The 13,288-nt window shown below is 37.4% G+C and overlaps 1 protein-coding gene across 19 annotated transcripts in view; it reads right to left on the bottom strand.

Annotated features, from left to right (window-relative positions):
- The window catches only part of NSUN3 (NOP2/Sun RNA methyltransferase 3), a 203,361-nt gene that overhangs the window by 157,041 nt on the left and 33,032 nt on the right, over positions 1–13,288 (bottom strand). The window contains exon 6 of one of the 19 annotated variants that reach the window (XM_074389167.1): positions 3,334–13,284. The exons of the other annotated variants lie outside the window; for them this stretch is intronic. Coding sequence (XP_074245268.1) covers positions 13,140–13,284 — 145 coding nt within the window. The 3' untranslated portion in view covers positions 3,334–13,139. Of the gene's footprint in view, positions 1–3,333; positions 13,285–13,288 lie in introns of those variants that run through there. 19 annotated transcript variants of the gene reach the window in all.

Below are 13,288 nucleotides of genomic sequence, written 5' to 3'. Positions count from 1 at the left end.
ATTGAATCCTAGAACTTATACTTTCTATCTAACTGTATTTTTGTACCTGTTAACCAGCTTCTCTTCACTGGGGAAAATACTTCTAAAGGAAGCAGAATTTCACCATAATATAATCCCTCTGTCATTTCTCTGAAACATACATATTCCTTTCAACACACAAAAGTGCTGATCAGGTTTAAACTCTACTTGAAGTACGACGTAAGATTCTCTCTCACAACACTGCTGTAGGAATCAAAGCTGATCTTGATTAATTTTATAGCATATAACATAATGGCTTACTGCACAATGAATGTAAGAAAAAAAGAAAAAATATATAGCAGAAAATGATTTTACCCCAAGTACTCCTAAAAGAGAAAGAATGGTGGCTTTCTTGCCACGGAATGTATACCGGATAACCTGTTACTATATGGCAGAGATCAGGTGTACAATTTTCCCCAAATCTTTGCTTGTCCTTCAAACAATCTTTGCTTGTATATCATGGAACAGGCTAAAACGCATTTTGTGTTTGAACCACCTAGTTAGTGAAGCCACTAAAAACAAAACAATACACAGTTTTTAAAAAGAAACCATTAAATACAATGTGTTAAATTGCTCTCTTTTAACAGAAAATCCTGAATAGATTTTTGACAGTTCACAGCATACACCCAAAGGTATTTCAGGTCTACCTCTTACACTCTGTTGTGAAATCCAAAAAGCTTTGTAACATACAGATTTTTAAAAATTAAGTTGTGAGATGGGGGTGGTGGCTAATGCCTGTAATTCCAGCACTCTGGGAGGCCGAGGCAGATGGATCACTTGAGGTCAGGAGTTTGAGACAAGCCTGGCCAACATGGTGAAACCCCATCTCTACCAAAAATATAAAAATTAGCCAAGTATGGTGGCACACACCTGTAACTCAGTAACTTGGGAGGCTGAGGCAGGAGAATCACTTGAACCCAGGAGGCAGAGGTTGCAGTGAGTCAAGATCACGCCACCAACACTCCAGCCTGGATGATAGAGTATGACTCCATCTCAAACATAAATAAATAAATAAATAAGTTGTGAAAGATTCATTTGGCTTAAAAATCTGACTTAAGGGCCAGGCGCAGTAGCTCACGCCTGTAATCCCAGCACTTTGGGAGGCCGAGGTGGGTGGATCACGAGGTCAAGAGATCGAGACCATCCTGGTCAACATGGTGAAACCCCGTCTCTACTAAAAATACAAAAAATTAGCTGGGCATGGTGGCGTGTGCCTGTAATCCCAGCTACTCAGGAGGCTGAGGCAGGAGAATTGCCTGAACCCAGGAGGCAGAAGTTGTGGTGAGCCGAGATCGTGCCATTGCACTCCAGCCTGGGTAACAAGAGCGAAACTCCGTCTCAAAAAAAAAAAAAAAAAAAAAGTCTGACTTAAATTCATGTAAGGTCATTTATGGCCAAGACTTATCTCATGTGGTATAACTATCCAAATGTTTTGCTGAACAAATATTAATATGTTTGATTATGCAGTACTGTTCCCGATCGTCCTGTGAAAAGGAGGTTAGATCATGCACTGAGTATGTACTCTATTACCTCTTTAAAATCCAAACAAATCCTGAATTTGGAAACACATCTGCCATTAAATAAGACATTGGGCTTGTATTTTAGATCCAAATGAATTATATTGTAAAGCTACATATTCTGTAAATATCTGCATGTATGATAAAACTAGCCACATAGTTATCCAATAAATTAACTTAATTATTTGTTACAGGTAAACTATATAAATGTTAACTTTTGGGTTTTGTTTTTTTTGTTTTCTTTTTTTTTTTTGAGACCGAGTTTCGCTCTTGTTACTCAGACTGGAGTGCAATGGCGCGATCTCAGCTCACCGCAACCTCCGCCTCCTGGGTTCAGGCAATTCTCCTGCCTCAGCCTCCCGAGTAGCTGGGATTACAGGCACACGCCACCATGCCCAGCTAATTTTTTGTATTTTTAGTAGAGATGGGGTTTCACCATGTTGACGAGGATGGTTTCAATATCTTGACCTCGTGATCCACCCGCCTCGGCCTCCCAAAGTGCTGGGATTACAGGCTTGAGCCACCGCGCCCGGCCAAATGTTAACTTTTAAGAGCATCAGACAGGCAAATCTACTAGTAAGCAGTCTATATGCAAGAGTCCACCAGAGTTTTCTAAGGAAAACTGGATTGTTTTGTGCTTTCAAGACACCAAGGATTCCTTCTCTCACTCCCTCAAAAAATGTTTTGATCTGTGTGTCTATACTTTTAAAAAAAACTCTGTAAAATCAATAATAAACTCATTTTTTAAGGCATTCATTTTGTCTTTCCTAAAGTTGAATGCTTTGCCTTTCACTGAAGTTCTCCATCCTTGAAAGTTCTGCTCAGAGGAAAACAGAGAATCATGCCTCAAGAGCCTTTTAAGAAACTGGCTTAAAACAAGGTGAGAATGTGTTGCTTCCCTAGCACAAGAGAGAACACCTTTACATTTCAGACTAATCCACATAGGCTTCCAATTAAAGGACAGTAAGAAAGGAAAATAAAAGAAAAATTATTGCTTGACTTAAATGCCGTAAAGAAAAGCATGTATTATCTTAATTACAGCACAAGTTCAATGACCTTGAAAAACTAAAACAAGACAAAACCTAAAACGTCTTGAAACATTGACAGTTATCAAAGTTCCAAAGTTGGGGGACGTTTCAAAACTTAACCAAAATTTAAACCATGAAACAGGATGTCCTCTTTTTCCTATGGCAAATCTCTTAGTTTCAAACAGAGAATGCTATTTTTATAAATAGCTATTAAAACATCCTAACACATTTTTTTAAAAAAATGAATTCCCTTTGTTGGATCTATTCTTCTGGTGCTTGATTAGAAAATTTGGAATTCTGATAGGAGGGTCAGTGTTAATTAGATCACTGTATTCAATTGTTTTCTGTGTTGAAAAAAGGGCTGAAGCAAAAAAGGCAGAAAAGAACAATCAGTACAGCAACAGTGCCATCTTTTGACTGAAACAAGAGTGATTTTCTCCTCTTTCATTAATTCCTCATGACTTATCACCAGGAGAGAAACAAATTATTTTTATGTCATTGCTGTAACAAGTTTGAAGTTACCGTCACTGTCTTGCCTACAATTTCTGTACAGAAGTAAAAGAATCATACATGTCTATACTCTTGAGAAATTAAGATTACGGCCCAAAAATACTATAATTAAAATATTTATTCCTCATCTTTATTCATGTCCTTTCCTTTGCCATGAGAGTATCAAGGCAATAGTACTATTCCATTGGAAAAAAATATGAGTAAAGGATGCCACAATATTAGCAAGCTTTTCCGTCTCAGAAACTCTAGCATTATACATCTTTTTTTTTTTCATTTGAAAACAGTATTTTTATTAGGACAACTTAAAAAATATTGAACCAAAATGTGTAGCTTTCAGCTCATCCGTGGAAAAGGCCTAATTCTTCTTAAGAATTAGAATTCTTAAGAATTAGCCCTATTAGTGTTTAAATTCTGTTGCTGTTTTTTCTTTTTTTCCTTTTCTTTTCTTTTTTTTAATTTATTTTACTTTTGGTGCGTACTATATCTGGCATTTCTCCCCATGTGATCCCTTCCCACCCTCCCCTCCCTAAAAAATGCTCAGCATCACAGGTCATTAGAGAAATGCAAATCAAAACCACACTGAGATATCATCTCACACCAGTTACAATGGCAATCATTAAAAATATCTGGAGACAACAGATGCTGGAGAGGATGTGGAGAAATAGGAACACTCTTACACAGTTGGTGGGAGTATAAATTAGTTCAACCATTGTGGAAGACAGTGTGGTGATTCCTCAAGGATCTAGAAATAGAAATTCCTTTTGACCCAGCAGCAATCCCACTACTGGGTATATATCCAAAGAACTAAATCATTCTATTATAAAGACACATGCATGCGTATGTTCATTGCATACATGTGTACAATAGCAAAGCATTATACATTTTTTAAAACCAAGTAAGATGGTAGAAATTTTAAAAATTTTAAATAGGAACATTGATCCTGCAATTGGTCTATCATAACCATTTACAATTCAATTAATATTTCAGAAAGCCCATATGAGACAACCTTATAAAGGTACTTGCAACTTATGCAGAAAAGAAAAACAGTTATATAATTAATAATGTGAAAAATGTATGAAAACTACAGTCTTTTTATCTCACTACCCAAATGACAGGTTAAGTCCAAAACTGAAAAGTTGAGATGCATCCAGAGAACACTGGACACACAGTATACATTCCTCCGTGAGGAAATCCTTACTCTTTCTTTAAAATATAATAGAGCAACTAGAAGAAAGAAAGAAACCATGTCCTTTGCGGCAACACTGATGCAGCTGGAAACCATTATCCTAACTGAATTAAGGTAGGGACAGAAAACCAAATACCACATGTTCTCAGTTATAAATGGGAGCTACACACTGGGTAGTCACCGACATAAAGACGGCAATGATAGACACTGGGAACTACTAGAAGGGACAGGGCAGAAGCGGGGTGAGGGTGGAAAAACTAACCATTGAATGCTATGCTCACTACCTGGATGATGGGATCAATCATATCCCAAACCTCAGCACCACGTGACACATCTGTGTAACAAACCTGCACATGTATCCCTTAATCTAAACTAAATTATTTTAAAAATAAGTAAACAAAAATAAATAGAATCTTCCTGACTAAAAGAGAACAGGATGTGGATTTGGTCCAGAAATCAAACAAGACACTGATTCCCATGTTAACTGAGTGTAGGACATGTGATCAGCTTAATTAATAATATTACCTTATGTTTACCTGGTGCTCTAGTTAAAGAGAACTTCACAGAGTCTTAATAAAACCTTATGAGGTAAGGTGTACAAGGTAAACAGTCTGACCAGACTTATCAAATCGAGGGTCACAAAGACTCTGACTTGCCTGAAGTGACATAGCTAATTAATGAAGCACAGACTGCCACTCAAATTTAGTACCAGGAAAAGGACCACAAGCTTTAACACTGCTACGTGCCCTGAAGCATATATTAACGACTGCTAAAATAAGTTTGGAATCTGGAACAATAAGACATAGGGCACCACAGGCATTTATTCTATCATCCCAAATGTCTCAAATGCCCATTGAAGGTAAAAAAATAACTATATACCTCCAGGCACTTTTAATATAAAGAAACTAGCATTAATAGGTCTTAAGGAATGACCTGAGAATCTTGGCTACCAGTCCTTTTACAGAGCATACAACCTCCACCCACTAAAGTGCTGCTGTACAGCATTTATGATGCAGTGAATGAAAGCAAATACTTCACACTGAGATATAATCGGAAACTTTTCATCACAGGTTGGCATTTAAATGATAGTTGTGTACAATTTTAACATATTAGACTCAATGGTTAGAAACTCAAAAGTAGTTAGTCCTTCATTAAAGTTCCAAATAATTTGGAATACCTTGGTAGTTACTCCAAATCACTTGGTAATTCATTTAACAATACTTTCTTGGACAACTCTAAAAGGTGATCAAAACACTGTTTTCCTCAGAATCAAGTAGATAACCAGACTGTATTAAAAAGTCTATTTTCAGCCTTCATTGACCTGATTCTGCCATTAATCCTCAACTTCATGAAACTTTCTTCTGATCTGGCTTCTTGCATGCTGTTTTTTTCTTGGTTTATCTTCTATTTCTCCAAAGTCCCCCTTTAGCCTCCACCTCCCTGTATGCCTGTTCTCTTTTTCCTATCCCTGAAGTATCCGTCCACCCTAGAACTTTATCCTTCATTTCCTTTATTACCTGAAATTAAGTGGGGTTTTGGGTTTTTGTTTTTTGTTTTGAGACAGAGTTTAGCTCTTTTTGCCCAGGCTAGTATGCAATGGCTCGATGCAATCTCAGCTCACCACAACCTCCACCTCCAGGGTTCAAGTAATTTTCCTGCCTCAGCCTTCCAAGTAGCTGGGATTACAGGCATGCACCACCACACCCAGTCATTTTGTATTTTTAGTAGAGACAGGGTTTCGCCATGTTGGTCACGCTGGTGTTGAACCCTGACCTCAGGTGATCCGCCCCCTCGGCCTCCCAAAGTGCTGGGATTACAAACGTGAGCCACTGTGCCAAGCCAACTGTTTTATATATGTTACCTCATTCAATCTTTCAATTAACTTCTGAGGCATGAATTATTATTCTTACTTTGCAGATTAAAAAAACTAAGGCAAGACAGTTATTTGTATAAAATCCCTCAGGAAATATCCAAACCAGGATTAAAATCCAGGCAATATAGTTCTACAAATCATACGTTTAAGAGCAGTTATTCCCTGCTATTCATCATGTAAGGGGATTTGTCAACTACTTCTTGATTACTGTAAAATCTTTCAAACTGGCTTTCTTGCTAAAAAGCTTTGTTATTCTCTTTGCAACTTCCAGCATGACCTGATCAAGGAATTCCCAACTTGTAGCAGACACTTCTAATTATTCTTCAATATCTGATTTTTAATTGGGCACAGCCAAAGTTAATTTCCTAAACTGCCTTGTAATAACCATAACCATATGACTAGGTCTGACCCATGAGATGTGAGTGGAAGTAATGTTGAATTACTATTTCACTCCTTCCTACTAGTTGCAATGCACATTGAAGATCAAGAGCTGGGATAGCCATCCTGGATTGTCAGGCTGAACATTGGGTCTAGACCCCTGAAGATTCTGGAGTCTGGCCATCTGCTGATTACCTGGACAACCCTGGAAAGCCTACTCAGACTTTTATTTATTTAAGTCCTTATTATTTTGAGTCTCTTTCTGTTATATTAACTCTCTTAACTAGTACTGAATTCGGTACCACATAGAGTTGTTTTAGCAGAATCTAAGTGTAGAACTGCCTTAATAAACAGGTAAGAGAGGGCAAGGTCGTAAACACTAAAGGTTAGAAGTCAGTATGATGGCTAATTTACATTCAACTTGGCTCAACCGTGGTATTCAGATATTTGGTCAAGTATTACTCTGGGAGTGTCTGTGAAGGTGTCTTTAGATGAGAGCAACATTTGAATTGTTAGACTGAGTAAAGCAGATGGCCCTCCATAATACGGGTGAGCTTCATGCAATCAGTTGAAGAAGTGAACAGAACAAAAGACTGATCTCCCTGGAACAAGAGAAGATTCTCCTGCAGATGCCCTGTGTACCTGACCTGTGACCCTGGCTCTTCCCATCCAGCAAATTTGGGACATAGCCTTCATAGCTGTATAAGCCAATTCCTTCTCTCTTTCTCTCTTTCTCTCTTTCTCTCTCTCTCTCTCTCTCTCTCTCTCTCTCTGCCCGACAGTCCCATGAGAATATAATGGAGTTGAAAAATTCCTATAATCTAGTATTTACCATACCTTTTATCACTATTTAAGCAAATACACCTTCTTTTAAAAAAAAAAAAGGTAACTGCAAAACAGCTTCAGGCAGATCCCACAGGAGGTGTTCAGAGGAAGGTATTGTTATCATAGATGATAGTTCCACACATGCTACTTCCCTTGAAGACCTTCCAGTGGGATAAGATGGAGGTGAAGGACAGTGATATTGATGATCCTGACCCTGTACAGGCCAAGGCTATAGTGTTTGTGTCTTAGTTTTAAACAAAAAAGTTTAACAAAAATTAAATTTAAAAACAGAAAAAAGCTTACAGAATAACAATAAGAAAACACTTTTGTAAGCTGTACAATGTGTTTGTTTTAAGCTAACTATTAAACATGTCAAAAAGTTTTTAAAAACTTTAAAAGTTTGTAAAGTAAAAAAGTTATAGTAAGCTAAGGCTGATTTATTATGGAAGAAAGAAAAAATATTCTTTTATAAATTTAGTGTAGCCTAACTGTACAGAGTTTATAAATGCTGCAGCAGTATACAGGAATATCCTAGGCCTTCACATTCACTCACTGCTCACTCCCAGCAACTTCTAGTCCTGCAAGCTCCCTTCATAGCAAGCTCCATATACAGGTGTACAATTTTGAATCTTTCATAGCCTATTTTTACTGTGCCTTTACCATTTTGGTGTGTTTAGATACACAAATACCATTGTGTTACAACTGCCTACAGTATTCAGTTCAGTAACTTGTTGTACAGGTTTATAGCCTAGGAGCAATAAGCTATACCATATAGCCTAGGTGTGTAACAGTAGGCTCTGCCATCTAGGTTTCTGTAAGTACTCTCTTTGTTTGTACCATGATGGCTTCCTAAGGTTGTCCAGGTAATTAGCAGATGGCCAGACTCCAGAATCAGGAATCTAGGCCCAATCTTCAACCTCACAATCCAGCGTGGCTATACTAGTTCTTGCTGTTCAATCTGAATTGCAACTAGTAGGAAGGAGTAAAAGCAGATTATATATATATATATATATATATATATGTATATGTATATCCATTCTGTTTCTCTAGTGAACTCTAACATAGCCAGTGATTCTTACTGTGCCATGCCAAAACATTTAATAAAATCATTGTTTATGATATCTCAGAAGAGAGACTCTATACTAACAACATTTATATAACTACGATAACTAGAAGAACATTGTAACATGCTAGCGTATGTTAATGAGAGAAAGTTCAGGAAAGATATGAAGGATTTGGATGCTTCAATGGAAGGAACACAGCTTAGCTAAATAATGTTCTCTGCATGTTGATTATAATCCAAATCTACTGAGAATTCAGCAATTTGGGCCTCAGAGGGATGAAAAGATTCTGTAACCCCAAAGTTATGACTGATAACTTTCTATCACTGAAAGTTACCTCTAAAGAGGCAGTTCTTCCCAGAATAATACAGTGGCCTCAAGTCTTATTCATGCACTTCTAACAGAATGTTCTTGACCAGACAATGGGAGTCAAGCCAAAAGCAAAAATATTACTTTCACACCTGACCCAATAAAAAAGAGCAAACTTCTGAGAAACACACTATGAATAAACTTCAAAAACACTATGCTGAGGGGAAAATTCCAGATAAAAGAGTATGTGCTATTTTATTACATATTACATTTTTAAGAAGTTTGAGAACAGGCAAAACTAATCTATGGTAAAAGAAATCAGAATAATACTTTGCCATGTAATCATCAAAACTCCTTGAGACGTACAGAGAACTTAGTGTATATACAGGTTGTTACATAACCAGTGGCTCAACTTGTAGGTAACGGCAGCAGCTGTGCCCAGGGATCCTCCAGGTGTCACAGGACCTTCCTTCAGCTCTTCCAAATTCTGGACCAGGGTTCCTGTGCAGAAACATGGTGGAATCCACCAGCTTTTCTGCAGATCACTCACAACATCACAGCTGGATGCACAGAGACATGTTTCATCTTTTGTCTTCACAGATTCTAGTGTATCTTTACTTTCGCTAACCTCACTCGCCAACCGCCATCCCTACTCACTTCAAGCCTAACACTAGAAGTAGGGATGCAATTATATAGACTACTTAAACAATTTCCTTAATTAATAATACCTAATTCAATAATAAATCTCATATCATTTGTGGAGATTTTACTCTGACCAAACTCTGATACACAGCTAGCAATACTTCTGTCCTTGCAAAGTAAGATAGATACTGTTGTGTAATTAACTATCAAATCAAGGAATTAAAATTATTTGCCTCTTCTTTCTTTGCTTAGAAAGTTCTAACGCCTACACAAATTGTCATAAAAATCATAAAATTTCCTTTTGACTTGGTAAATGAGCTTTTATTGACTTAGAAAAAAGTGAATAAAAGTGGTCTCTTCACTTAGACCCACTTCAGAGGTCAGTCTTTGACATTTTCATTGATTCTCCATGGAATTTCTCTCTATTCTGTTTTTCCCAGCAATAAATTTTTAGCTGCTTGAAAACAGGGTTCGTGTTGCATTCATTTTGTATTTTTTACATACAGCACAACTGGAAAGTATACTCTTAAAATATATTTATCAAATGAATGAATGGACCAGGCCTGGTGGCTCACATCTGCAATCTCAGCACTTTGGGAAGCCAAGTTAGGTGGATCACCTGAGGCCAGGAGTTTGAGACCAGCCTCACCAACACAGTGAAACCCCATCTCTACTAAATATAAAAAAATTAGCCAGGCATTGTGCCAGGCACCTTTAATCCCAGCTACTTGGGAGGTTGAGGCAGGAGAATTGCTTGAATCTGGGAGGCAGAGGTTGCAAGAGCCGAGATTGCGCCATTGCACTCCAGCATGGGTGACAGAGTGAGACTCTGTCTCAAAAAACTAAAAACTAAAATAAAATAAAATGAATGAATGCTACCTTAATTAAGAGGCAGATCAGGAAGACAATTTTCAGTGTAAAATGAAGAAATACATTTAACTGAAAATAACACACACAAATTCTGAGTAGAGTTCTACACATGTATCCCAGAACTTAAAGAATAATAAGAAAATGTAGTGAAATGTAAAACAGTTGACGAATCTCCATAAAGAGCACACAGCATGTCCTTGTACTATTTTTACATTTTTTTCCTTAGTTTAAATCACATTAAAAAAAAATTCTCAGTAGAGAATAGTTGAAGCAACCTCTAACTTTTATGTTACAGAACAAATAGAAATGATAGAGGCGAGAGGCTTTATCTGGAAAAAAAAAAAAAAAAAAAGCTTTTGCTAACAAGTAATTTATAAAAATGAGAAAGGTTTTTCTTCTTGCCAACCGGGTCTTAAATAATAAATTCCTACAGAAAGTAAAACAGCCTGTTAATGAGGGCAGCTCCTTAGCAATTGTGGTCTCATTTCTGATTGAGTAGAATACTTTGGCAAACTTTTTTAAGTAAATTTGACTTTATGGCCATTGTTTTAAAATTTAGATATGTTGTATCAAAAGTGTCATTAAAACATTTAAAATTGTCGGTTGTCCCTTACACTGCCTTTCTAGCAACGAAAGGGAAACCTAACAGAGTTTGGGAGAGTGGGGCAGGAAACAGTAGGCACTCTGATATAAAAGGAAACAAATCTTGTTAAAAAAAAAAATCAGCCAAGCACGGTGGCTGACACCTATAATCCCAGCACTTTCAGAGGCCAAGGCAAGAGGATTACTTGAGTATAAGAGTTTGAGACCAGCCTGGGCAACATAGGGAGACCCCTGTTTCTATAAAAAATAAAAAATTAGCCAGGTGTGGTGGCACATGCTGTAGTCCCAGCTACTCAGAAGGCTGAGAAAGGAGAATCACTTGAGCCCAAGAGGTCAATGCTGCATGATCACACCACTGCACTCCAGCCTAGGCAACAGAGTGATACTCCATCTCAAAACAAACAACAACAACAACAAAAACCACAAACATATATATGCCTAATTTGATATTGCAATAAAAATATTTTAATTAAGCCAGGCACAGTAGCTCATTCCTATAATCCCAGAACTTTGGGAGGCCAAGGTGGGCGGATCACTTGAGCCCAGGAGTTTGAGACCAGCCTGAGCAACATGGCAAAAGCTCATTTCTACACAAAATACAATTAGCTGGTGTATACTTATAGTCCAAACTACTCGGGAGGCTGGGGTGGAGGGACTGCTTGAGGGTAGGAGGTGGAGATTGCAGTGAGCTAAGATGGTCCCACTGCATTTCAGCCTGGGTGACAGGGTAAGGTCCTGTCTCAAAAAAAAAAAAAAAAAAAAAAGAAAAGAAATCTTCTAATTGCTACAGTATAATTTAACAAATGGCAAAACCACATCTTTAACCATTTCTTTCCTTCCCTGAAGCATTTTGGGAATTTTTCCTTCATTTACTTTTCCTTTCCATTTCATTTTTTTATATTACATTGACTTCTAGCATTCCTTTCCAATTATTTCTGTTTTTGCTCCTTTTCAGCAGTTCCCATTTTTTTCATTTTTCCACTGCCTGTTTCTCATCATTTCACCCTGTTTCTGTTTCTATCAGTTTAGTATTTCTGCTGGCAAACAGCAGTCTGGGCAAGAAAGCAAATAAAAAAGCCGACCACTATTATACACTACAACCGAAGAAAACATTAAGGTGAAAAGTTGAAGCTCATGTACAATCTATCAAATAGATGCAGATTTAAAATTAAGTTTCGGGGTACTATAAGCATCTAAAACACAGATATTTCTAGGTTGATAGTTACCCAGTGCCATCATCAGTTTTAAAAGTATTATTTTACAAGCCTTGAGGGTACCCATCACTGTGCTCACAGTAAGTAATCAAATTTCTAGATATCACACTGTTTTTTATCAAAAAAGTTCTGTAAATTCAAGATAAAGAAACATGACCAAGCTTGCTGTTTTCAGAGACACCCATAACCAGCGGCTATTCTTCTGTCAGCCTAAGAAACAAAAACAATGCTGATAATTATCTTCTTTCCACTGACAGTAAGCTTTTACTTTGAAGAAGGAATATTTCTTAAAAAGCAAGAGTAGAACAGAGTAATGACATTAGACATTCCCGAAATAGATTATAAATGACAAATTTTAACAAATGTATTATTGGTTTCCACTTGGAGCCTTCACATTTACTACCTATTCTTAACAGTTCATTACCTCATGAGTATGGAACGGTAGGGATTCAAACTGCTCTACTACAATTGAACATAAAGACTTTGTTTTGTGTTGCTTAGGTGAGCAAAGAGTGACAGCAAACCCAGATTAGGCCTGACTAACTCCAAGATAGGGCCCTTGACCTATAAATTACTGCCTCTTAACTCATACAAATGAAAACAAAGAAAGGCCTTCAAACATAAGAATTGACCTGATTTTGTCCCATGGTAAATGTGCTTATGAATGGAGATTGCTTAAAATTGATTTTAATGATTTAAAAGGGTTTATTCAAACTCTGTGTGTGTGTGTGTGTGTGTGTGTGTGTGTGCGCGCGCGCGCGCACGCGCATGTGCGTGCATTAAGAAGACACTTTCTTCAAATGAAATTCTACATGCTTAACTGGAAAGATACCCTGCCTCTAGCTGGATTTGGTGTGCCGGACTAGGGGGCTCTCCTGTTCATCCCTATCAATTCTTTCAAGACAGCTCCTGAAGCATTTTACAGAAACCCTACGTCTTTACAGAGCAGAATTTAAACACCAATGTCCTAAAGAAATCTTTGAAGGAAAAAAATGATCATCCCCTCCTAAAGAAAGAAGTCATTTGACTCCTGCAGTAGCCAGACTAAAAAAGAATTTAAAAACCAACAAAGTTTACTAAAGGCATTTTAGTGACTCCATTTAGGTCAATGGCGTGTTAAGTTCAAATACCTGTAGTTAGTGGCAGAATGAGGCCAAGTGTCAGGAAAATCTTTCTGATAGAAGAAGAAAGAGTCACTGGGATTCTTAACGGATAGGCTGGATTGTACTTTTTCAGCCCAAGGTGCAATCCTTT

The sequence above is a fragment of the Saimiri boliviensis genome, chromosome 18, assembly GCF_048565385.1.
Source record: "Saimiri boliviensis isolate mSaiBol1 chromosome 18, mSaiBol1.pri, whole genome shotgun sequence".
Taxonomy (NCBI): domain Eukaryota; kingdom Metazoa; phylum Chordata; class Mammalia; order Primates; family Cebidae; genus Saimiri; species Saimiri boliviensis.
Note: the sequence above shows the minus strand (reverse complement) of the source record. Positions and strands in the feature narration are given on the sequence as shown.